Raw genomic sequence first — 27,252 nt, 5'->3', positions numbered from 1 at the left:
AACCCCAGGATCCAGCAAAACCCGCCCTGACTGATGGCTTCTGGGTTCCTGCTGACCTTTGATCCTTTCTGGTTTGGTCGGGAACAAAAGAGCCTGTTCACCAGGGCCCCTCACACGAATATTTAACAAAAGCGGTCCTTGCCTATATGCTGATTAATATGTTTGCCTTACATACGGCAGGAGGAGGACCATGGCCATCCCCTGCCGCTGTGCAGGTAAGCACCAGCTTACCTAGCTTGTATTGTCACACAAAATAAATCAAGGAAATTAACCACAAGGCACACAAAGATGAATAAAACAGGTAAAGACAATTTTTGCCACCGCTGCAAGAAGTTGCCGAGGCTGGCGACGGCGCCAGGAGCGACATCCCTGGGGACCCAAAAACCTGTGGAGAGTTTCTGTCATGAGAGATTTGATGCTGCTCTGACACTGAGGGCCATCAGCAGCTCGAACATGCTGTTGCAAAGATGCTGTCGGCTACGGCAACCATGGAGGATGCTGTCCAACCCTCCGCAGCAACTTTCATCACCGCATATTGTCACCATAGCAATGAAGCTGAATGCGGGCAAATGACAAGGGTCTGTCATCACTCAGCCCTGGCCTGACAGCCCTCAGCATCAGTCGCTCTCATCCAGCCTCAGTACACAAATAGGTCCTCAATGGGCCCAAAAGTAATAATCTGCCCCTCCACAATGTCATCGTTTCACTGGCGCTCCAGTAGCAGTGTGCAGCCCTTATACCCCGTGGAGATGGCTCTGTTTCATTCCCCAGCGAGTTTTTGTGCTTTAGGGAAAAGGAAAAGTGAGAAAAAGGGGAGCCAGAAGGGAGCCAGTGGTAATCAAACATCAAATATCAGAGATAACTGAGAAAAAAAAAAAAAAAAAAGGAAAAAAATCTGTTGCACAAATGGAAGTAAAACGTGAAAATTAATGTTTGGAAGGAAAACTACAACACTTTCCATGTAATGGCTTCAGCAAGGAATAGCAGTGTTACTGTGAAAGTCTAAAACTCCCTTCTAATATTAAACAGGGTAGTTGTATATAAAATGCATTCGCTGCTCCCTTCACAGAAACAGGTGTTTGGGGTGAAGTCAGGATAACTGGCAAGGTACGCCGGGCTGTCACCGACAGCAAGCATGGCCAACACGCCACTCTGCCTTCACGCCAACACCAAAATCAGGGTCCCAGCTATTTTCACGCTCTTCCTGCCAGAGATGCCACAAAGAGACAATTAACTTGGTCTACTTCCCTGCTGCCTGCGTGGAAGTACAGCAAGAAATGACAGAAATCAGAGATGGCAAACACTATCTCATCTAGAGCTCGTCTGCCTGCTTGGATTAATCAGAACACCTCTATTTCAGGCGAATTTCTGCGTGGGGTCAGTTTTTACTCATCCTGCCCATGCAAACTCGCCCCCTTCCAATCGTGGCACGTGGGGAAGATGGTGAGAAGGCTCTGCCTTGGTGGTTACCTTACTTAGCTCATCTTGACCACGCACTTCGGATTTTACTTTGTGTTTAGTCACACAGAATAACCCAATTTAACAGCGACCCTATGTTATCACGCCAGCCCTCTCACCATTTTGAAAGCTGCCTTTTAATGGTATTTAATTTAGGCTCGCTTATATGCTACATTTGCCAGTGAACACATTGGCTGCGTGGCTCTTATTTAACACGATCACCATACAACACGCTCGCCCATCCACAGCAGCCTTGGAAAGACAATTCGCTGCCTGAACATTTTTTAAACCTGATTTACCGTTCCAGAGAAACAACTCCGCAACTAATCTTCCAGGACAAATGTAATGCCGAAAAGCAACTAAACTGAAACATATAAATTCCATATATACTTAAAAATATTATTGTCTGTAATTTAATATAACAATATTTCTAGGCCTATAACCTTGCACGCAGAGGCAATTTCCCAAGCATTAATACTTAAATGGGTCATATGCACCACATCTGTCATTCTGTCCTGAAGTCTATGAGGCACAACCAAGACTCTGCAAGCCTATTGATTTTTCTAGCATTTGCTTTAATTTACTTAACCATTGAGAAATCCATCAGTACATAAAGGGCAACTGTCCATTACTGCCTCATTTGCAGACATTCTTTCCCCTCATTTTTTTTTGTTTTGGTAAATATTTCTCCTTAAATCGCTGTGTGTTTACAGTGTAAAAATGAATCCGGAAAGTGCTCACACCTGTTTCTGTTCAGTAACTGCTGCACTGAGGTATATGTAATGTGCTTAAAGATAGAATAAATATCTAGACATTATTACATCTGTGTGCAAAGGGTGGTAAATTAGATCCTAATTACATTAACAGGGATTCTGCCTCCCAGCTTAAATTTTACATGAGCACTCTGTAAAAATCCAAAAGCTCTGCTGTGGTTTCTTTACGAGCTGGTGATTACAGCTACTTCCTATGCGGTCACTAAATATTCTGTTTACAAATAAATGAAGAAGCTTTGAGCCAACTTGCCAGGGTAATAATCCGTGTTTTTTTATTTTTTTTTCCCCCAGCAAACCTTTACCACATAAGCATGGCAACAATCAGAAGCCCTGGCTTCATCTAATTACTCTATCACATAATTTCACAAATTGCCTTTTCACTGGGGAGCCAAGTGCAAAACACGCTCACAGTGGGATTTCAGGCAGCAGCTTTCATTTACTACTCATTTCTTGTTAAATTAAACACAAAAACACCAGTTGTGTGAAAGAAGTCAAAAAGAATGCTTGCAAATGAGCCAGACAAGTGTATCTTATATTTATACCATTTGCACAAAATAGCTCATTGGCAAGCTGGATTTTTAACGGCACCATTATCATCTTTAACCCTTTTAAAGCCTGGCATGGGGCTGGTAACTGGATCATTCTGACCAAACTCAAGGCAGTGAAATGGCACCAGGCAGTGCATCAGCCTTATCCTTTTGTTAATAACTGGGAAGAGAGAAAACATGCCCTGACTTTGCCTCCACGTAACCCCTATGGCTTACTGGAGGTTTAGCAGGGAATGTCCCAGGACATTCATTCCATGAATTTCTGGGTATTACACCCACCTAATACAAGGGAGGGACAGTCCTACAAATAAATCAAGTGGGATTTGTAAGCACAATTACTATTTAACCCAGGACATCCCTTCGAGGTATGGGGTACCAGCAAGACTCAGGGGCAGAGGGACCTGGAGGACCAGACCCCTGCTAATTATCTGAGTGCTAACAAGGCAGGATTGCAAGCTGCCACCAAGGAACACAAATTATTTTGAAAATAATTGCAGCCAGTGTACCATCGCTGGTGGAAGTGAACCAGGGGTTACACCACTCTAAGATGACATTTTGTACATCAACAAGTACAAAACTAAAACACGACCATCAGTAATTAAAGCTGTTCCTTTTGTAGCACCAGAGCCAGTAGGTCAGGTACCATTTTACCTCAGAAACCAGCCTTGATGGCTGCAGATTTGCCAACATTATCTGCACAGGGAGGGAAAAAAAACATTAGCAGCAGCTGTCTGTGTGCCTCAACATCGAAAATCCTATTCATACAGACAGGTGGAGTAATTTAAAAGCCAATGTGGTGCAATTTTGATGCAAGCAATGCCACTGTTTACTAAAACGCCATCATTACTGCTGTTTATGAAAACATTACTAAAATTGCATTTTATTCATAAGAGTCCTAAGGTTTAGGCTATTACCAGTTTCAGAATTATTCTGACCCCAACCGCAGCTTACAGCCCTCTGGGGTTTACAACCTGCTGCACTGATGGATCCATGCTCAGGTTTCAACAATGAAATCAAGGGTTTATCCTCCTTGATATTCCCACACAAGCCCACTGCATTTCCTGGATCAGCACAAAGTCCATGGCAAGTAAGCAGAGTTCTGGCAATGAATCTATTAACTAGACAGATTATCTAATATGGCATTTACCTTTCCAAAAATATCATTAGGGACCCCAAAAGGCTCTGACTGACGTGAATAAGGATGGTCTAGGAAGAAGAGTTTCACTTCAAAACTGACTTTAGAGCAATCAACAGAGCAAGCCACCCAAGGCAGAGTCCCACCATTCTCCCTCTGAGTTCAAAGACCTTGGAAAACATATTCATATCAAGAGCAGCTCCTTGGTTTTACTAGTGTGACTCAAATGACCACTTTAGTGCCACTAACATGACTACCTTGCTTTTTGCACCACTGGGACAGCGCACTATCATGAGAATGAGGGGGTTTTTGTGTGAAGGGTTTTTTTAAAAAATACTTCCTTTGGAAGTTTAATGCTGCACAGGTTGGGTTACAAAAGGCAACCAGTAGCCAAGCAAAGAATATTCATGCTACACCTAAAGTCTGAGAAGTATTTTCTGGGCAGAAGTTTCTGGTTCATAAAGCAAAAGATGAAGTGGTAAGTCTCCTAGACCTTGCCTTATTAAAATGATGGCCCACCACTGAAGTGAAACGAGCACTCTACTAAATACTCTGGGTCTAAATCAGGCAATGATGCAAAAGGCAAGGTAAATTAGATAACTACATATTAACTTAAACTCTTTTCTGCCTACTTACCTTCTCTCTACACATATATTTAGCACTGCTGTAGCTTACAGGTTGAGAAACCAGAAGTACAATAATGACTCATCAATAAGATCAGATTGGTTGGACTTGATCTTAAAGGTCTTTTCCCACCTTTATGACTCTATGAATACATTTGTCCCACGAATAATGACTCTATGAATATTGAAAACTGGATTTTCAGCTGAGCATTTTGGGGGAAAGGGTGACATTACCCATGGAAAATTTTAACTTACACCAACAAAAAAAAGTTTTCTGTGGGTAATTTTGATGGGCAGACAGTAAACATAAGTAGTCAATATTAAAAATTAGGGCCTCTTGCATATATGCTACAAGTAAAAACATGTAAGCTATAGCAGTGCAGATTCTTTGTAGCTGAAGGCAAATATGGGAAAAGGGAAACAAAACTTCTTTAAAATGGGTAAAAGACCAACTTGCTTCACATGCCTGCCCTGGAACAACAAACAGGCTATATTCACCACAATATCACTGCTTTCGTTCATCCAGACAAGGGTTAAGTTCATGCAAACAGATGTAGGATACTCTATGCCAGAGCAAGGGAATGCATCTTACACAACTTGATGTACTACTTCCAAATGTGACCCTATTTGAAAGGCAGCTTATCTTACACCACAGATTAACACATCTCATCAGATATGCGCCCAACTGGTTTGGTGCCTCATATTTTGGCACTTTACCTGATCTGATTAAGTCATTTGCTAGCACACTGGCATGCTGCGAAACTCCTTCAAGAGTTAGATTTCCAGTAAAAAATTAACACTGGCACTTACATACATAAGCATATCTGAGAATCAACATAAGCTCTTTTGTAGCAACTGTGTTAGAGTACAAGCTAAACAAACATCTAATAATGAAGAACCAAGCCCATTAATTTATCCTCATTTCCTGCTCACCCACTGCTTGCCAAGATACTGTTGTTGCCTTTAGTGTACTTCGTATTGCAAATTATTTGCCAAAATATTTCCAGGGATACTTCCAGATTTACAAATTGGTGGTCAGACTTTTTCCCTTCCCCTCTCTCCCCTTTCCAAAAGTGATACTTGAATTCTGTACGTTTGCTTTGACTGTAGAAAGACAGTGCATCACGTAACACATTGCTGTGCCTTGACTGGAGAAGGCTAATTTCAAAAAGGAAGCTGCACACACAAAATATCACAGCTGCAAATATAAAAAGAAAGGAGAGGGTGGAGAAGAAAGCAAAGCATCTACTGCTGACTTAAAAATTCTTATTACCGCAAACATTCTTGCTGGTAAACTCATTTCCGAGAATATTTATGCAAACAAAAGGAGTTCTAGTGCAACCAGAGCAAGTGTAATTTAACATCTGAATTAATGTTTATCATGCTTCAACTTTTCAGTATTCCCTCGCTTCTACTCAGATGTGAAATTCTGCTAGTGTGTAAATACTAATGTGTTTCAGCAGCTTCCAAATAATTCAAATTCTTTCATGTGCTGGTGGCTTCCACATGGGTAAAACAGTGCCTCCAAACTGGGGGAAACTGGGAAAAAGGTAAGATAGCCCTTTCGGAATAGGCACTCTCTTTAAAATCTACCCCAGGTTGTTGGTTACCTTCTGATTTCAACCAAAATACTTCCCTGGACCACTGCCATTCCCAGGACCAGTGAGGAGCCCGGGATGAGATGTCACACACCACATAGTTTAAGACACAACGGCTATCTTCAACAGAAACGGGAGTGAACCATAGATATGAAAAAAAACAGATGCTGTAACTACACCACACTTCTGAATGTGAGAAGAGCCTAAGTAAATAACCTGGTTTCCCTTGTCTAAAGCACCCTACATTTTTTCTTTTCTGTTCTAAACCCAAAGGTTTGTAGCACAGCTCAGTGCTGACAACTTAAATCATCTACAAGACAGCCTGAGATCTCAGTGCATGAGACGTGAGCTTTCCAAGAAATCATGAAACTGGAGCGACAGCAGCGTTGCCAAGGGTATCCCCCAAAAAGACAATAGGCAAATTTCCCTCATGCTAGTAAAATAGACCAATGCTTGGAGGCTGGACAGCAGGTCAAAGCCACAAATTTGAGGAATATTAAAGAAATTGCTGAAGATTTTGACAGTCACTGTCCTCTATCAAAATCTGTGAGGTCTGAAGTGTTAAGAAGTTAATTTAAACCTAGTTACTGAAATCCTGTTTGTACTTCTTTTCTGGAGCTCTCAACTCAGTAGACAGAGCCTCAGAATAATTACCATCTCCCATTATAACATTTCCCGTTTTCTACAATTGGAGATGACTCTCACAGCACCTCCACCTGCAGAAGGGAGCAGAGGACCCTCCTTGTGGTTACTTGCACCAATCTGTGTTAGATGCTTTTGCTGGATGCTCTGACAAGTCTTCCCACCGCCGGGAGCAGGAGGAGCCCTGGCTCCCACCTTCCCAGTCAAAGGGATGGTGGTGCACGAGTGGCCCAAGGCAAGCTAAAAAGCCTGGCTTTTCCCAGGAATTTGGGACAGCTGGCACTAAGAAGTCTTGCAGATGTGGAAGAAAGCTTTTTACAGCCTTGCCCACAATAAAATCAAGTGAAAGAGGAGACTTGCGTATTTGGGATAAAGCGGGGGGACACCCCCCGCCCATTCTGAGTCCAATACATGGAAATATGACCCCTCTTACGCAGATGAGCTCCAGGAGCCCTCTGGCATTTTGCAGAGCAAGTATCAGTTGGTGCATGATGAAAACTCATTGTAATTTGCACTTTTTGGTGGGGGGGGAGAGGCAAGGGGAGTTATTTTGTTTTATGCCTCCAAACCTCTCAAGAGGAGGACAAAAACCCCTGGTTTTAGCCAATTATTTTCCTCTTTTTATGTTTTCAGCACCCTAGTTTTGTACACACCTACCCTTTCACTATACTCCTTTTTGAAACCAGACAAGTATCCCGGGTGGGAGTAGGGGCAGGGAGCCAAATTAACCCCATGTTCCTCCCAAGGCAAAATCTCACAACCATGGAGGGATGAGAAAAGACATGAGATCCACTTGTTTTAGCTTTAAAAAGTTGCTAGCCAGTAAAATATTCATACATAAAGAAAAGCTATAGAATTAAGAGGTATAATATAATTTTCTTATCACTATAACATCCTTGAAGCGATGAGGACTATTTTTCTCAGCTAGATTAGGATATAAAGTATCTCCTTCAAATATTTCCTTCCAAAAAAAAACTTTTATACAAATAACAGCTTCACTAAATAGCTGAATATGGCTTATTTTCTTGTTTATTAGCATGGTATCAAGCAACCAATAAAGGTTAAAAATCCAGTTACATAACAGAAAAAAATCCTTTCACTTTAAAGTCAACATTTTTCAGCCACGTCTTTTACTTTCTGCTCAGTGTCCCATTTCAGTGAGATTTAACCTCTTAAGGAAATTGTTTTAAAAGCAGTTAAAAATAATGATTAAATTATGGGATTTACATGAAAGAAATCCTCGGCCCATTCATTTTTTTTTAAATCATGGTAATTTGTTTTTTAAAAGGTGTTTGAAGTCCTTGAATCTACCTCTTGGCACCATTAAAAAAGAGTAGTTTATAATCCCCTAATGTGCTTAAATAAAGCCTTCAATAGTTTAAATTGTTATTAAACATCTTTTGGGATTATAATTTTATGGCTTTTTTTGCCTGATTAGATGATGAACGTGAAGATCATCAAATACTCATCATATAACAAACCAATTACATCGTATAATCCCCAAAATGAGGTTTGAATACCAACATTTTAAATTAAGCTAGATTTAAAGTATGCAGAGAATTGACAATGAGAAAAAAAACAAACACTTGAAACAACACCCCCCAAACTCCCTTCTTCTAGTTTTTAACAAAAAGGAATTTATACCAATTCCAAATACCAATTTATACCAAAACACTGGGACAAAAGCATACAATGGGTTGAAGCAGAAACTAATTCTGTTGCCACAATTAAATTTACATATTTAATTGTAAGCAAGATTATTTTTTTCTTTCCCTTCCCTCTCTCCAAGGTTTTCCCTTATTTCACAATTCTTGCTGAGGGTGAGGGTCTCCTCACATTACAGTGAGGAGATCTGCTTGAAAAATGGGGGGAAGAAATGATCCCTGAATATTAAATGATCCAAGAAATAATTTTTAAAAATTGTTTAAAAAGTCTAAAAGGCCCACGAAACATTGTTGGGTTGCAACACACCTTGAAATTATCTTTAGAGTGACTTTCTGAAGGCCAGAGACAGCACAGAACTGGTTTGCCCCAGTCCCCCCTCCAGCCCCTGCCATGGTATTTGATGTTCATCTGAAGCCACTCCACAAGCCTCTCCTCAATTCTGACTCCCCGTTAACAGTTCAGGGATGTCCTCACCTCTTCAAATTATTAGAAGTTTTTTCTTCTTCTTCTTTTTTTTCCCTTTAATCCACATAGTAACCAGGCTGCCATCTCAAATTTATAGCAAAATCCTAAAAATAGATTTCATAAACCTCCAAATTTACCAGCTGTTGTCATAATCTACCAGCAAAAATTTCAACAAGCTCCACAACTACATTTTGCCCATCTAAGAGCCAACCTGAGCAGCTCTTCCAACCCACACGCTTAATCAAAATTAAGTCAGAATAGCAAACAGTTAAAAAAAAACCCCAAACCTGCGCAGTCCTAAGTGTGAGTCTGCTCAGCACTTTTGCAATTGTTTTAGCTGATTGTTTTTGTTTTTGTTGTTGTTATTCCAAGAGGAAAAAAAAAATTAAAAAAGGCAATTTGGATGAAGTTATTCCCTATATTGCTTCAGAGCATGCTGCCTGCATCTGCAGAGGACAGCGCTTGCCTACCCTTTGGGCATACGTCAACTTAGTTCTGCACATCAGTCAAAATATTTGGAGGGGGGTGGAGCCTGACACTGAAATGGAACTACTGCCCAAACATTTAAACATCCGGAGAGAAAAAAAAAAAAGGATTTCCTCCCAAGTGAGAAACAAGAACTAGGGGACAAACCTTCGGAAATGAAGTCAGTACACAGAGGAAGACTTAATGCTCTTGGAGATGGAATAACTGCATAGAAGGAACTAAACCAACCTTTTGAAAGATTACATTCGTCCAACATTTATTTTAAGTCTCTCCAACCAGTAATCATTAGTATCACAGACACAGCAATTACTGTTTATTTTGTTTAATTCCATGCTGCTGATGTGTACTAATATTACAATTGTGAGGGGAAAAAAAAAATTTGCTCCTGAAAAGGAGGGCTCCCAACTAACACCCCAATTAGGAAGCACCAGTGGTCAGGGGGATGCTGGATTTTGCACTTAACTGCTGCTCATTTCTTCCCTGCCATTTTTCAGGTGGCAAAGTGAAGGCAGGTAAAGCACAGGGGCCTGCCCTGGCATATCCCCTGCCTGAATAGAACCACCTCCCTGTCTTTCCTCACCTCCCACTTTAGAGAGGACCTTGTGTTCACCCTACGAAAGACCAAATCCACCCACAAATAAATAGATGGATGGATAAATAAATAAATAAATGGTGTGGGATCTCTAGTTTCCTTGGAATGATCTCCCTCCTGCAGCAAGGAAACCAGCTGGGGATACCACCATACCACCGTGCAGGGTTTTAAGAGCAGTCATGAAAGCCGAATGCCCTTATAAATGTCTCTCCCCCCCCACTACTCCTCAGTTCTGATTGGAGCCAGTATTTGGGCCTGGGGTTTTCTTGGGTTTTTTTGCAGAGAGGACAGCACCCCAAGCAGCCTGTAAACACTCTGCATCGCTCTAGCACTAGGAAGAGCCTACAGTGTTCTCCAGAAGTGTTTTAATTTGAGGAAACTGGCCAAGATCCCACCTAGAGTCTGTCTCAAGGCCCTACCTGAAGAAGACTGGACTGGATAAACCAGTTCTGTTTTACTGAATTGATCAGAGAACTCTGGATCTACCATGCTGCCAGGAGAGGAGAAAGCTGCCCTGTAATAAAAACCACCTGCTTCACCTGGCTGGTCTGGATCTGCACAGGGGATGGTGGATTTTTAAAGCAAGCTTTAGCTCAGTGCTGCAAGGTAGAAAATGCAGCAGCTTCATTGTATAGGTTCTGGGGGGAATGGTTCTTCCTGTATTTGCGTCTTCCAGAAGAGACCATCTTACAAGTAAATGTTCAGACGTTGTCTCTCAGGAGCTGCAAGGAGCCCTTCAGCAAGTTCTACAGGCACTCTCCTCTTCTGCACACTATTACCTCACAGGAGAAGAGTGAAAAGCCACTGGAACCCTACAACTAACCCAGAGGAAACAGTGAGGGGGTCCTGAGACTGTGCATGAAACTAGCTGCAGGGTCAGGTCAAGCCCATGTAGTTAAATGCTCAACACAGGGTGGTTATTGCCACAAGGGCTTTTTGGAGACACCCTGTAGCCTTCTGCCTTCCCAGGAATGGGCTTGGAAGAGGGTAGTTAGTCCAGGCTAAGAGCATGATGAAGACTGCTCGAGCAGTTTACCAGGATAGACCCTCACATTCCTGTGCTTGGGTCTGGGTGATGTTTTATTTACCAGCACAAACACAGCAATAGGACACTCTCAGGAAAAATATTTATGCTACTTAATTTGCAATTCCTCACTGGAAACTGCAGGGACTGACATGCAGCTCAGCATTTCCTGTGTGCCTTGTCCTGGCTGCAGAGTTTCCAGGGCATCTCCTCAATCCAAAACCTAAACCAGCTGTGCCAGGCTGGTTGTTGTTGGCACAGCATCCCTGGACTGTTCAGAGGTGGATGTCCTTTACCTCACATCTACCTGCAGAGAGAAGCCAGGCATCAGCTCACCTTGGGTGAGGACCTCAAAATGGGGAGCTGCCAACACATAAAGGGACCTCAGCCTTTGGAAGTGATGGCACTGAACGCACCATGCAGGGATAAGGAGCAGGCAAAGCTGGGGCACGACGGACATGGAGTCTGCCAGAGAGAGAGATTAACTTGGAGATATCCGAGGCCCCCTCTGGCCTCAGAGGAGTAATGCTCCAACATGAAGGTTCATTCATAGCAACCCAGGACCGCACGGGACAGGATTCCCTGCCTGATCCCCGTGCTGACAAGAGTCATGGCAGGTATCTGGTTTCTTGGCTCAGCTGGGGACGGAGGGGTGATGTGCATGAGAGCTTCCTCCACTTTACAGCTATACTCTTGGCAGAGCTCCCACCAGGGCTGGGCAAGCTGGCCAGCTTCTAGTTTCATCCCGACCCTAACTACAGGCAGAGGGGAGAGTCAACCACTGGAATTAGAGGGAAGAGCCATTCTTCACTACTACCAGCAGACCCTCAGTACCTCTCTCCTGACCCTTATCTTCCTGGCATAGAAAGGCTGAGATAGAAAACCTGAGGCTGAAAGCTCATATCCCCACAGTGGATAAAAGCATAGTGACAGATCACAATTTGATGAAAAAGGAGAATGGCATTAGAAACACTTTTCTAAATGCTAACATTAGAAGGTGTGGTACACAATATAAAGCTTTGAAAGCAGCTCCAGCATCCAGCTTAACCCCACACACCTGTCCAGAGCTTTGATTTCAAATCCCAGGAATAAAAAAACAAAAACATACAGTAGCTGTGGTAACAGAAATAGCTGTGCATTCCCCCACCACTTTCTAACATTAAATACGGGGGTAACTTACACTCTGGGAATGAGAATGTCTCAAAGAAAAAAATTACACTTTGCTATTAAACCAGATACATTCAGACCTTTCATCATGAAGCTTCTGATGATCTCTGACAAACATCTGAATATGGTCTTTGTTTGCTTTTGGCTTTGTTTTTTAATCTCCCCAATTGTTTTCCGCAGCTCTCCGGAGCACAGAACCAGGGGCCGAATGCTGCTCTGTGCTCCAGAGCAGCGATTCCCACATCAGCTGAGCGGAGCTGCAAAGCAGGACAGGTCTGCAGGGTTATATTCATAGAAGCTTTAAGTAGAAATCACATTTCGCAGTGACGTCCTGTTAACAACTGCGTCTCAAACAAACAAACAAAAAATATCTAAAAACAACACGCACACACACGCACACAAAACCCCAAACCATCAAAACATACACTCTGTGCTCTTCCCCTGGCATCTAGCAAATGAGGCAACAACAGCTCTGCCTGGAACAGTTCCTCAGCTGCCTGTCAGCAACATCATACGTATTTTTTGCTTTCTACGACTACTACAACTATGACATTATCCATGTTTTATTTTGCATATGTGATCTAGAGTTCACTTACTGTTAGATGCTGGAACAGCCATGCCCTCATGATATTTGTGGCTACTTTGGGAAAGATGCCACGCTTTTTATGTCGCTTTTTGTCCTTATCTGGATCATCATCATCACCTGTGCTGGGGGAAGCTACACTGTTGTCCAAGCCGTCACCTGTAAATATAGTGAATCAAATTTTGACTTATGCTACCTTTATATACTTCAGCCGAAGCCTGGCTTTGGGTATAAACTGCATGAATATTTAAATGAGGTATAAATTCTTTAACACCGTAATTCACCAGGGGTTGAGGGGATGGGGGAGGGAGGGAGAGACATGGGGAAAGGGAGGGTCTCAGAACTGTGTCGGCCCCATTCTGGTTTATCCTGAAGGACAGTGTGGCCATTTTTGCCATGGTAACCCAAAACAAAAAGTGCTCAAAAACTGTAAAAAACTTGCAAGCATCCAGCTTGCTAAGGTGGAAACGGTGGGTTTTCTTCACACTAGGTCACTTCCCAAAGATTCATCCCAATCAGCTACTTTGGCCGAGCTGACAATCAGGAAAGTGGTGTTCCGGGATGGGGATCATGACATGTGTGAAGCCGGGTGCCTCGTCCCGCTCTGGGATGTGAAAAGCAGGGTGAATGCAGCTCTCTTGCTGCATCACATTCTCTCCACAAATTTGGAAATAACCAGATGACTGGGGCATCACTTATACTAAGTCTTTTACAGATGTCTGACGTCCCCTGACTCTTTGATGGGAGGTAGGCAGCTAACTGGCCTCCCCTCTTCCCAGCCCCAGCCAAAAGAAACTCATAGTGGGATAAGCAAGCACCAATTTGACATACACCATTAGGAATTAACACCCTGCTTTGTTCCAGCGTGCCATATCCGTAATAGGTGTCTGCTCCTGTTAAACAATAACTGATCCAGAATGAATTTCCTTAATGCAGAGAAGGTCGCAGACAGTTCTCAACACATTACCAACATGTCTAGGGGAGGATGTCACTGCATAGCAGCCACCTTGGGTCTGGGCTCATGGGTTAGTGACCAAAGGAAAACAAAAGTTGCAGTGCCTGGCCAGTTTGCACGCAATTTTTGTTTCAAACCCTGGACACAGTTCATAAACAAGCCCACAGAGCAAGTAAGTCTTTGCATTCACTGCATGTGGACTGAACGGTGTATCCTGGCTTCCAAGGACACTGTATTTGTAGCAACATGGAGTTGTGATGTTATTAGGCAAGTGTTTTTTACACCCCTGGGCAAGAATGATCAAGAAAGCCATCTGAATTGGGCTGAAAACAAACTATCTCCATTAGGGACAAAAATAAAATATGTTTTTAAAAAAAGGGATGCAGGCTGTCAAAATTGTGATTTGTTAAACAGCTTTCAGCACCAAAAAATAAAAGCTATTATTAGTGTTATATTTTTAGCATGTTACTGACCGTGGCAAATTTATAATTGTCCTTATGACTTGGCCTGTGTCTTTAATGAAATGGTAACCTTGGGTAGTTACAGAAACAAACAAGATTTTTATGAAGAAATTAGATATCCGACAAATTCTTTGAAAGCCCAGTATGTAAAAAAGGGCTTTTATACAGAGAAGCAATTCACCATATAAAATAATAATTCATAAAAGAAACATGAGCAAAGGAAACAACTCAACAGCATTTAAAATTCCACGGGCTAATCCACTTTCTGTCTGCGAGAGGCAAACAAGGAAAAGAAAAGTATTACGCATTCATTGATTAAAAATGAAAAGCTTCTAACCTAATGACACTGCCTTTCACCACCTCCCTGCCATCGTCCACCCACCCTCTCCCCCCACCCCATTTTTTTAAAAATACACTCATTTCAAACCCCCTTCAGATTAATTTAGCAGGCATTGCCTCATGCCTGACGGGAGGAGGACTCATTGATAATTTATGGAAATATCTACTATAATCCAAGGGAGATGACTTTTTTTCCAGCTTTGTGCATCAATAGATAATCAAGGCCTTCAAGCAGCCTTAGCTTCCCATTACCTCGGGCAAGAGAATTCCTGAAAGCATGCCTCCAGGGCACCTGAATTATATCCTCCATTAGGGGAGGAAAAGCTTTCTGCATTCCACCTATAACACTCCCCAGAACCTTTCCTGTTTATTTCTGCTGTATGAAAGCAGAAGCATTAGGAACAGGATTTTTTAAGTGAAGACTTATGTAGATACAATGGAGAAACCTTTCAAGCGCGAGCCAGATCACCTCCTTCAATCCCGGGCAGTGACCTATCCCAAATAAAAGGTTTCTGTTACATCATTAGCTCAAGCCAAAAACAGCCTTGGCTTAATGCACAGTTTGTTCTTCCTACTGTTTTTAGGCAAATACTGCTACTTTACTCCCATCTGGGAGGGAAATTACACTGCTGGGCTGTAATCTAAGACAAGATTTTCATTGGAAGCAAATGCTTTCAATCCAGTGTAAATACTGGTGTATGTTCAGAAAAGCCTAAAACAATAAACCCTGGCCTCGACCGACACAAGTTAGAGAAAGTGAAAAGCAGGGAGAGAATAAGAAAGCGCCCAGCTATCCTTGGAGCAAATGCTTCGGTAGACTTCTGTAAATTGTTTAACCTCTTCCACTTTTTTTAAATGGAAAATTGATCCCGTAAAGACTGAAACCACAGAGAGAACTCTAAATGGTCAATTGTGGATTTTAGTATTTCCATCTACTTTGCAACTCGATACACTCACCTCTGTGAGGTCTCCAGAGATTCCCCCCGCCCTTTCTTTTTTTTTTCCACCCCCCTCTTTTCCTCCTTTTAAAGATTACTAAACAAACTTGAAGCACCACTGACCAGCCACACGGTAGCAGCTACGAACTGCATTTGTAAAATGTCGGTGGCGACTCTGTTCCTGAAGTTGACTTCTCCTGCTGCCAAATGAAGGCGAACTGAAAAGGTGGAAATAATCATAGAAATGATGCTAGTCCATAAACAAGCTTACAGCCTCATTAGTATAGCGGGAGGCTCCGCTGGGTGATTTATGCTTGTTTTGCTGATGCCATGAGGAAATGCCATAGGGCAACTTTAGCCAGCTGCTAATGGTTTCTGACAGCTTCTTAGCAACTAGTGCAAGCAACGCCATGGCGTTTGCTAGTGACAGAAACTGAAAATGTCATATTATCTGCCCATGTGTCACGAAGTCCGTGTGGCAATTAACTAGTAGGCCAGTGACTGAGGGGCCACAGGCTCTTCAGAATGGCCCATGGCTATCTGGGGTCAAAGCGGGCGCACTGCTCGCCTTTACGCTGCACATATGCATGTGTGTATGTGCCGTCCCCACCGCGCTCCCTCCGCCCCGCTCGCCAAGGAGTTTGGTCCATGCGGATCCTTTGTCCATGGAGAAACTCCATCCCGCTTTCTCTTTAGGCATGGAGTGACATTATCAGAGGAATTGCAAGTAATCTGTCTTGATATGATGGTTGGAAATGGCACTTTAATTGGCAATACCTGATTCCCTGGTTTTGAGTGCTGGATCCGAAGGTGCTAGCTGTTTTTCTGCTCGCTCGCAAATTAGTCTAAAAGGATTTAAGATCACTGAAGCAGACTCCTTGCCTGTCAAATTGCTGGGAGCGCAGCAACTCTGCACAGCAACTAGACGCTGCTTAAAAAAAAAAAAGAAACGACAAAAAACCCGGAGCCTGTAAGGAGCAGAAGGAGAGCCCGGGCTCCGCACGCCCGCTTCCCTGGCGAGCAGGACCAGGCGCTATATGTCAAACTGTCAAACCTTTCAGCGTGGCCGTTTGCCCTTTCAAATAATATTTAAGAATTGTTTTTACACAATTTTTTATAGGCCATGGTCTAGTGAAAGAGGCCAACCAACAAAGAAAGGAATTTGTACTACAATTCGTCCGTGCACGATTCCTTGCCAGACCTGGGCCAGTCCCCATGGAGCGAGGCAGGTGACCTGTGGCAGCTCCCTGGCTGTTGGGGAGCTCCGATTTCAAACGCCCTCGACTCCGGCGTCCCAGAGTTGCCTATTTAAGCACACCCAGGCATTTAGGCCTTGCTATCTTGTTCCTTTCAAGAAAGGATAAAGCAGCATTTATCGTATTCAGCCCTGCTGAATGGGTCAGGCCGGCCGTGCCAGCAGGGGCTCTTCTCACTGCGTCCCCCTCTCTGCTGTCATTGCCTCTTACGACTTCCCTTCCCCTCCCACTCCCCCAAAAATCAGAGGCAGAAGCAGCAAAGGGCAACCAAGTTTACAGCAGCCCCTCGAGTGGGTAATACTCTCTTTGTCCTGGGTGATGTGTTATGAACCTTTGTTGGCAAAATAGGTGCTTCTGGAGAGCAACTTGGCACAGGCACTCGCCTTCAGCAGCCATGGCTGTGGCAGGAGTTTGCTGGTGATTCAAAGCCTCCTCCCTCGCTCTCACACCAAACCCAAATTAAATGCCATCCCCCTGCGACACTGGAAAGACACACAGTGTGGCACAGATGGCCAACTTTCAGCCACTCCAGCTCCCAAATACAACCCTCAGACCTCAACCATAGGAAATGCCCAGATATGACATAAATATTCCCAATCCCAAATCATGGAGGTTTCAAAAAGGCTGAAAATTCAGACATCCTAAAAATCCCGACCCTTTGCTCGACAACAAAATCCATGCCTTTGCATGTAACTCTTTTGACTAAGGTCCTTATATAATTTTAAGTGACCAGAAATCTCAGTAGCAAAGTGCCAAATACAGCTTTACTACAAGTACCTTCACCAGACTCAACAGGTTATTTCTCCCTGGACGCAGCCCTGTCCCGGTATCAAATCTGCATTTGGAGGAAAAGTATTTTTTATATCAAAGAAAACCAGATTATTCTAAAAAGCCTGCTTCCCACACCTCTGCCAAGAGATGGGAGAGAGGTTTTTGGAGTCCACTGCTCAATTTGCTAAGAGGGGGTAAGAGGAAGGCACTAGACCTTTGCTGAGGTCTACCAAACAATAAGATGAACAACACCTTCCAGCTTTTGCAGTCCAGTTCTAGACAGGCATCTAAATCCACTGCTTTAAGGAGTTCAACGAAGGGAAAGATGTGCACTCAAAGCCCTAGGAAAGGCCTGGAGCAACTTTTAAGTGGACTGACTAAATCAGAGTCCTCTAGAAGCTCCCTATGTTGAACTTATTTGTATGCATTCAAATCTCTCCTGTTAAAAGCAGCTTCTGCATCCTAGAAAAACTTCACAGTTTGCATTTACTTTTGCATTTCATGAGCTAATATAAATTAAATATGCACCTTGTTTGGACAAAAACTATTGACTTCTGCCACAACTAGACTTGCAATGCATTTGATGTTAGGAACTGAAACACTAAACATGTATGATTTCTTTTTAATTCTACCATAAATTTTTTTACAAGCATTTAGATACAAATTCCTCAAATTCCTGCTTCTGCTACTATGAGAAATTCTAAATTATCTAAGCCAAATATTTAACTGTTCACTCTCCAGCCACAGGTCTGTTGTTTCCTTTCTCTTTTAACTACTCCCAGAACCAAAGTCTCTTTAGTAACCTTTCCAGGTAGCTGGAAAGGAAGATTATTAGTAACTTTAAGCAGCATAATGTATTAGAGAAATTTTAAGTGGCAAAATAACGTTCCTTAACCTTTCTTCAGTGTAGTATACCAATTTAGAGTAATGACTATAATTTCCACAGATTTATCTATGTTACCTTTTACAGAAACAAAACTCCAGTTTGCTGGATACCCACACAATCCACCATGATGACTTTTTGCAGAGCAAAGCCAGGCTTACATGTGAAATTTTCCTATAAGGTACAAAATTATGAATTCTCAAAAAGCAGGTCTAGGGATACAATAAGCTTTTCTGTAAAGCAATTGAGAGGGAATCTGCTACAAACCACAGTTCACAGGAAATAGAACAAGGATCGTCATTTCAGACCACCAGCACTGAATGGACTTGGGCAATCAAAGAAGAATGTGGAAAATTTTTTTATATGTATATTTTTTTTAAAATTTGTTTCTGACACAACCATCTCCAGCTTGGCACAGGAATGTGTTGAGCCGAAGTCACACCCAAATGACTCTGATGTGAGTCAGGGCAGCTATTATTCATGTCCACAAGTACAGAAGGACGAGTTCACTACTCAGAAATGATCATTCCTGCTCAGAGCAAGGTGGGGAAGGAGGCAAGCTGAGCAGCACAAGGGCTGAGTGCTCAGGTATGCCATGAGAGAACTGGAAGGCACCAGCACCAGCACAGTCTGGGGTGCATGCCCAGCTGCTAAACCAAGCTGCACCTATTCAGTCAGGAGAAACAGAAGTCTAGACATTAAAAGGCTCTTAAGTTTAGAAGATTTCCCCAAACCACATTATTTTAAAATTCAAACATGCATGCATTTATATATTGCATATGTAACATTAACCCACTGACTGCTCTCAACCTGCCAGTGCCCAAGCAAGGCACACAAGAATGGGACTCCCACCAAAAAGGTACTTCAGAAAGCACAAAGTAACTGTGTAATTTCCTTATCAGTAAAAAATATTTTCTGTTGTTTTGGATCCATGGTTAGTCAGACGTGATAGAAGCACCCACTCCTGGAGTTCCTGAGGTCAATGGCAATCACCTCAGCACACTGAATGGCCTACAGAACAGCCCCAAAAATGACTTACAACTATGTTGTAAGTCTGCTTGTGAATTTGAAATGTGGTGTTGATGAGGGATCATTTTTTTTTCATATTCCTTAAGGAGAAGGCCTTCTCAAATATACTTAATAAAAAGTTAATGAGGAACAACAAGGATGAAAATGAGCATTAGCAAGGAACAAATACCATGTGTCTGGGTTTGCACACATCTCCTAAGGAGATGCAGTACATGTTTCATGTAAGGATTCAGACCATGACATAAACTGTAGGAGGTTGTCAGTCACAGATAGTATCCATATTTACAAGATACTAAAGGACACAGTTGCAAAAATATCCTACAAAAATATTCACAGATAGAGTAACATGGACAAGCATAAATTACACTCTGGCATTTGACAAACTTTCAAAGTTTTTTCTTGAATCATTGTACTTTGTTCCTCAGAGACAGGAGCACCTTTCTCTAGTAACTCGACCCTCCTTTTTGACTTGAATTCCCTTCAGGCAAGCAAAGAACAAATTAGCTGTCTATGCACAGAGTAAAAACAGCATTGAAAAATAGTGGGGGGAAAACCCACAAATTTTAGTCATTTTCATTTCTTTGGCAGCTTTTTACAGCTGAAGTGAAGGAAACCTCTTCCCCTGCACAAAGTAGCACTTTTAACGGGTTCAGAAAACTCCGCTGCTATGGGTAAGTTGTGAGGCATTTCAGGAGCTGTGCATCTACACACAGAATGAAACACGGAAAAGAAAGCAATTCATTGTATGGGAAGCAAACAACTTTCTGCTGCCAACATCAAAAGTTTACTTTGAGCAGTTGGAAGCAAATACCCTACAGAAAAGTATCTGGTTAAACACAAAAACATCCTGCTTTAACCAAGAAAGGTAAAAAGCTTAAACAGTTGAGGTTTTTTTTTCCCTACCCTAAAAGCCACCATGACGAACCTACCACTTCTTGGGAAAAATTCTTTTTCAGTCATCCTCTCATTTTGTTCAAATACAGGTCTTTGTCATGAAACCTATTATCTTCAATCTCATCAGGAGTGCTGGACCTACCAGCTAAAGGTCTCACCAGTTGCATTCTCCATGAAAAGCCCATGGCATATGACTGAGACTTACTCCCTTGTAAAGCAGGAGCACTAGAAGCGGCAGGAGCACAGGACTGCTCTGCCATGGGGGAAATATGCCCAACTAATACCCCAAACGGCCACAAGGTCAACTTCTGTAAATCTCTATAGCTCCTTAACAACAGGCTCTATCTTTGTGTTTATCCAGCTTCTAAGACACTTGACTCTTGGACTGATCACAAGCAGCTATAAGAGGCTCAAAGCAAAGATCAGAGGCATATTACGTATAAACTAAGGGACGCATTATCTGTAGAAATAGTTTATTATGTGCAGCATTTAAGAAGGCTTCCTTCCCTAAACACAGCTAAATTGCCCTGGGCCCCACGTACACGCCTGCTCCAGAGGAGAAGATGACGCAGATTTCAAGTTTTACCACAGAAAACATGTGCCAGATCCTTGACACTGTCCAAACCATTCAAAATTAGGTTTCTTCTATTGAAAAAAGTTTTTTAAAAAATAATTGTTGGGCAAGACAAACCAAAATACTTGGGATTGTTGAACTTAACTAAAGCATTTTTTGGGGAGGGGGGCAATTCAAGAGCAGTCAGTGCTGGCCCAAGCTCCAGTGTGTACTGCAGGAATTACAGTTCAGACATTGCTTGCCCCAAATCCTCTTTTGCCCAGCTGGATCCCCAGTGTCACAGGAGTCATATAACCATAATGAATGGGAGAGACTTAGTCTAGTGCAGCTCAAGCAAGTCAGGATTCATGACCTACCAAACCCACATGAGAGATTTCTAATTGGAACTAGCCATGTGGTTTGTGTCAAGTGAAAAAGTTCTTGTGGCTATGCAAACCCATTCACCCATTTTAAAGTAGCATCAAACCCAAGAAATTTTTATTTTCCCTGTCCCCAGTCCATCAGTTACATCTGACAATAAAACCCAAGACAGAATTGAAAGAAAACTAACATTGAACTTCACTATGGCTCCATCACATATTCTATTTCCCCACATACACCTGTCACTTTGCAACTGCAAAAGGCAGAACTAAAAGGGATAAGAATAAAATGCCCCCATCTCATCTACCTTTCCTCTTTTGACAGTAACAACATCTCCACCGCCATTGCTGAACACCACCCATCATCTTATACATATGAACACAGCAAGAGTTGGACCCAAAACACTTATGCTTCTCTTTACTAAGCAAATATGAGAAACATTTGCAGTCATGAACTGAATGGATGGCATTTGGACCTCCCCATGAATTTCTGCCCCTCATCCTGCCCTGGTGCTGTCTGGGTTGCTCAGAAGCAGCCTGCTTCCCCCCATCCAAAGACAAACCCTTATGTTACCATGCATGTAATCAACTCAGGAAAAAAACCCTGAATTACAACATATGCATCCCCCTGTCAGACCTTTCAAGGGAAGGGCATAGAAAAAAATTAATGTTTTTCTTGTGCTCTCCCTACAGTTCCTTGCTGCCCAGCACCCTAAATCCACTGCTCTTGTTCCTCCAGCAAAAGCCAGTCACTCTGGACTGTTTGTAACAGTAGTGGGAGGCTTCTCCTTAGGAAGGAGGACCAGAAGCCAAAAGGAGTAAATTTGACAGAGCCAAGCTCACACAAAATTTTCTTCCACTTGACTGTCCCTCTCCCAACACAAAAGGCAAATCTGGTCTGATGAGGTGGCACTTAAGAAAGACCACAATAGGAAAAAACAATGCAAGCAGGCACCCTGCTGCCACTCACACAGCTCCTCCTTCTGCCCACACAGCTCCTGCTGCCCTCTGCTCTGCCCAGATTCCCTGGCTTTACAGGCTGAGTGGGATCAGGCCATGACCACCGTGGTGGTGATAAGGCCACTAACTCTTCTTCTGCTACAAATACTCTCCCTCCAAAAGAGGAACCAACTTTCTCACTTCTGCTGATATCCTTTGGGTATGGGGAGGTGGGGTGGCACTGAGGGGCAGATTGGGGTACAATCCCTGCACATCTGGTGTGAACCCAGCCCCTACAGCAGAGCCTGAAAACTCTAACAGGGATTGAAGAGCCCTTTGGAGAAATAACAGCAACGGGGAGGGGGCCTTGACCCTGCTCCTTGTGGTCCAGCACTGGCCACCAGGCTCAGCAGCAAAGATGAGATCCCTGACTAAGGGCACAGCAGCAGTGACAGTCCTTCCAGACACTTCAGTCCTACTCAGTTAGCACATCCCCTTCAGCTCCAGCTTAATGTATTCATGCCACTGCTATGTTTTGGTTTCCTACAACTTTCTATCACGGCTTCTGGTGTTTTGATGTTTGATTAACAGTGCAGTTACAGTTTAGGGTGTGGGTTTTTTTCCAAATTAAAACAAACAAATCGAAATGCAAATCATCCAGGAAAAAACAGAGGTCAGAATCCAAAACAGGCAATGAAGGTGAAGGAAAAGTCAGATCAATGCTGGACACTTAAAACTTCCCCTGAATATCACCCACAAGTGCATGTGTGCCTTATTTTTACCTCTTTAATCTTCCATTGCTACATATTCCTAGATATCACCTACCTAGAATTACTTCGAATAGGTAAAATGATGGGAGGAAAGGGACAAACTTCAAAATTTGATTATTATTTATCTCACTTCATCTAGTGGCACCAAAGTTCCAACTGCAAGAGGGATGAAGGATGGGAAGGAGTTAACTCAGCCATTTCCAGCTCATCTCTCTTTGACTCCATTCCTTCACAATAAGAGTGTTTAACCAAAATCTCACAGAAACCTCAAAGCACAGTTGGGTCACAGCAAAAAGCCATCCAGTGTCTTAAGAAAAAACCAAAATGCATACATCCTTCAAAAATCAAGCCAAAATTATTTCTGTTGTTTCTTTTTCAATTCACAGCATTTGCCATTATCTCTAAGAGCAACAGGAGTAGAAATGTGTAGAAAGCAAAAACTGACTGCTTTCAGTAATTTGATGTACTTTAAATGACATGAATGAGTAACCAAGGAAGCTAAAGAAAACCTCAGGTTCTGGCAGACTGAAACCACAGACATCAGCTTCCCCGTGGCAGGTATAGACTATGTGGAAGAATAACCTTGCTTTTCTGACGAAACAACCTCATCCTTGTTGAATGGGCTGAGGACCTTGTCTCACCCTTTCCACTCACTGCTAATGGAAGAGGACTCTACCCTGGCCAGCTCACCACTCAGTGTCTCCTCCTGAGGCAGCCTTCAAGTGCCTACCAAATCACCAGCTTCACCTTCAAAACTGCCAAATATCCTGTTGTTCAGATGGCACCCTTTCATTTGAGGTTAACAAAGAATATATTTCTGCTGTGTACCCCATCTTTTTCACCTCAGCTTTCAAGATGTGCTTCTTAACCGATATTCAAAGACACACCACACACACACAGACAATGCTGCAGCAGGTCAAACACCAGCAATGTCCCCGTGTCCTTCCTGTGCCTGCAGATATCAGGGAAGGCCGTATAGGCATTGGTTGCCACATAAAGGAAAAGACAGACTTTTCTAAGCATCCTGTAAATGCCGGGGAAAGAGAAGAATGGAAAGGAAGTGAAAGAGCAACCTGGAAAGGAGAACGGAAAAGCAGGAGACCTTGGCTCAAAGGAGAGAGTTGACCACAGTCTTAGCCCTGCCTTCATCTATAGAAAATGTTTGCTCTTATTAATCTTGGAAAAAATGTGGTGCATGAGCTAAGTCAGCCCCTGGGCAGATTTAACTTGGGTGACCTGAACTTACTCTGCAGATCACCATAGGTCTCTCTGACCTTGGCAGTGACACAAGGATCATATTTTCTCATGGTTGAATTACTCTGGAATAATTCTGCCAATGTATTAGGCATAAATAGCCTTTTATTTCGGACTGGGCAATTACATTCTCTATTTCTGCCTCTCACCTTCCCAAACAAAATCTATTTATTGGGATAAGGAAAACCCCACCCTTCATTAAGGTCTGGGTACACATCTTGAAGGCCAGACAGCAGCTTGGCTGCTTCATGCTCATGGCAATGTGTTTTCAGACACTACCTTCAGCAAGATGCATTTTGGAGTTAATTGGTCATATTTGTTGCTTATGATTGAAGTGGTCAGCCTGCACATCTGCAGATGAATATACAAATGCCTTCAGACACAAAGGAGGAGGTATATACAGGTCGATAGCAGGAATGTTCAGCTTCAATCACCAAAACAGAAACCACAATCCTCAACATATATCTACAAGCAAGTGAAGAGCAGCACCACAAAAATCAGCCAAGTTGCACTGAGATAAGCAAAAAAAACCCCCCAAAATCCACATCTCGGCCTTGCGGAAAATTGACCAGTTTGGAAGGAACAGGTAAACAGTGTGTTCTTGGACAACAGTCAGCACAGTTTGGATGATGCAGACCTTTCCGTTCAAGAGTTGCTCTGGTTTTTGCATCTGGTCACTTGAGGTCACACCACAGAGCTCCAAGGCTCTGCAGAAGCTCTGCAGGCTTCCTCCCCATGACGGAGGTGGCTAAAGTGGCTCTTAAAATCGGCTGTTATTCTGATGCCACCTGAGTCTTAATTGCTGAAGAAATGGGGACTAAAACCACAGAAAGGGCTTTCTGGCACTGGCTAAGGAAGTATCAATTTTTGAGGTCACAAAAACATCCCTTAAAAATATGAATCAGAGTGGTTCTTTCATGCTGCAACTTGATAAAGTCAGGCAAAACGTTAGCAGACTATTTTGATGAAGGTCAGGACAGTTTTGTAATACATATATTAGAGACACGCTCAGATGTGCATAAAAAAAGAAAGAAAATACTTGCAAACCTGTATTCAAATTATCCTGAGACAATCAAATAAATCCTCGTAAATACTAGTTCCCGTTTCCACTCTGAATGAGTCTCTTCTAATAAACTCATTTCATGTTGAGCAAACACAATTTTCCAACTGTTTGTGAACTCCTTGCTTCCTCCATACACAACTTTTGCTGTACAGTTGATCTCTTAGAACCTGCAGGCAAGCGTCTCCATATTGAGGCAGAAAAGCAAGTCTCTAGTCACAGACCTGCACTCTTTCCCATCGCAATTCTGAAGCAACATTCACTGATGCCAAAAGAGGTGATTCTCTTGAGACTGGAAAAGGCTTTCACAAATACCTGCCGATTTTCTGAACAGTCACCAATGCCAGCCTCTGAACCATTGCTAATCGTGCTGCTGGTTTCTATGCAAAGCTACTCTGAGTTTTGTCATTTTAACTGCCCGACCAGCTGCACCTGCAATTTGTGGCTGAGGCAGATGAGAAGGGAAGACAGAGATTTTCATCTATAATCACGGGGTGAATCTCAAAGTTCAGTTAAAAAGCATTCTTATCTATACCTAACAGTTTTTATGGAAAAGACTTTGACATAAGCACCATATTTGCAATTAATATGATCTCAGCAGTGACCTGAACAAGGGAATATTGACTTGGAGAGGGCAACTGCCTGTAGGACCATGTGGAAGCTATCCCTCATGCTAACCCTTCACCAGCACAGAAGACTTCCTGCATATTTAAGGTTGCACATGAACCTCATGCAAGAGCATGGAAGAAGAGGCTGAAGACAGCAGGTGCTGTACATGTCCACTCAAAGATGACACGAGTTGTAAATAAGGAGGTCAAAGTCTCAAAGCACTCAACAAACATGCTGGAAAGCCCAACTTTCCAAGGCACTGAAGGGATCTGTGCTGGTTACGACTCCTGCAGGGCAAGCAGAACAGCTCACGAGAAAGCCTCCGCCAGGACATCCCTGGAAACACCTCACTCAGCTCCCTTCCCTGGGTTTACCCTGGAGAGCCATCCCTCAAGATCCTAGATAAGGCACGCTGACAAGGTGCTGAATGAAAGCCCACACTGCTGCTGCCAGTAACCCGCCCTCCCTCCGTGCCTGCAAACCTCCAGCACCATCCCTAGGCTTTGTACTCACAGCCTACCAAGGAAGCAAGCCCTGAATTTCAAGTTTCTGGGGCACAAGGGGGTCACAGTACACAATCCAGAGATACTTTTCAGGACAGCATCCAAAGTGGACTTCAAAATGGAAATAAGAGTTCAATATTCTGCATAAAAATTATTAACCCGTCACCCCTCTACCTCATCTGCTAGTGAGGATTCCTACAACTATGATGAAAAAAATGAAGTGGACAAACGAACCTTTTTGAATGCATATTAGTACACTTCAATGAGCCAATGCACATCTTGTTAGTTGGGAGTAGAAATAGGTTTAACTCTGGTTTTACATTTAGAAGAAGATAAGGACGGTGTGTGGAGAGAAGTCCCGAGTGTTGCAGTGCCAGCTGCCAAATTCCCTCATGCCCAAACAGCACAACAAAACTAAGTACGGCCATTCCTACCACCTCAACTCAGCAACAGGTTTTGTTTCAAGGCTTCTCTCATGGAGCTTTTCATCTCATGCAAGACCTCAAAGCTGTTTAGTTGGAAGTTGAGCAAAGAAATGCTACCAAGTTTCACAAGCCCCATCCATCAGATTTTATATTTAAGTCCTCAGCTCCCAGAGTCATGTGAAAACCCTCGACCAAAACCTCGTAAGCACTACTGAAGCAAGCAACATCCTGATGGCAGGGAACGCTGGAAACCTGGCTTCTTGGCAGCTATGCAAGGGAATACAGACAATGCCTGCCCTGAATAATATTTTTTAAAATATCATATACATATGTCTTTTTCTATAAATGCCAATATTTTTGAACACTTATTACCCATATGGGTCTGCAAATACAACAAGTGTCATGAGACGTTCAGGAGCTGCAGAGGACACAGTCTCACCTACACATACAATGCCCAGGCCCACTCCTTTAATC

The 27,252-nt window shown here is 42.8% G+C and overlaps 1 protein-coding gene across 1 annotated transcript in view; it reads right to left on the bottom strand.

The window, feature by feature from the left end:
- Nucleotides 1-27,252, bottom strand: part of LOC108499181 (homeobox protein Meis1-like) — a 67,613-nt gene that overhangs the window by 39,108 nt on the left and 1,253 nt on the right. The window contains exons 3-5 of the mRNA XM_017818765.1: nt 26,290-26,324; nt 22,530-22,536; nt 12,773-12,918 (exon numbers count right to left, since the gene is read on the bottom strand). Coding sequence (XP_017674254.1) covers nt 12,773-12,918; nt 22,530-22,536; nt 26,290-26,324 — 188 coding nt within the window. The remainder of the gene's footprint in view (nt 1-12,772; nt 12,919-22,529; nt 22,537-26,289; nt 26,325-27,252) is intronic.

This window comes from Lepidothrix coronata, unplaced genomic scaffold (assembly GCF_001604755.1).
Source record: "Lepidothrix coronata isolate B3197 unplaced genomic scaffold, Lepidothrix_coronata-1.0 Scaffold71, whole genome shotgun sequence".
Lineage (NCBI taxonomy): Eukaryota > Metazoa > Chordata > Aves > Passeriformes > Pipridae > Lepidothrix > Lepidothrix coronata.
The sequence above is the reverse complement of the archived record's forward strand: the minus strand, read 5'-3'. Positions and strand labels throughout refer to the sequence as shown.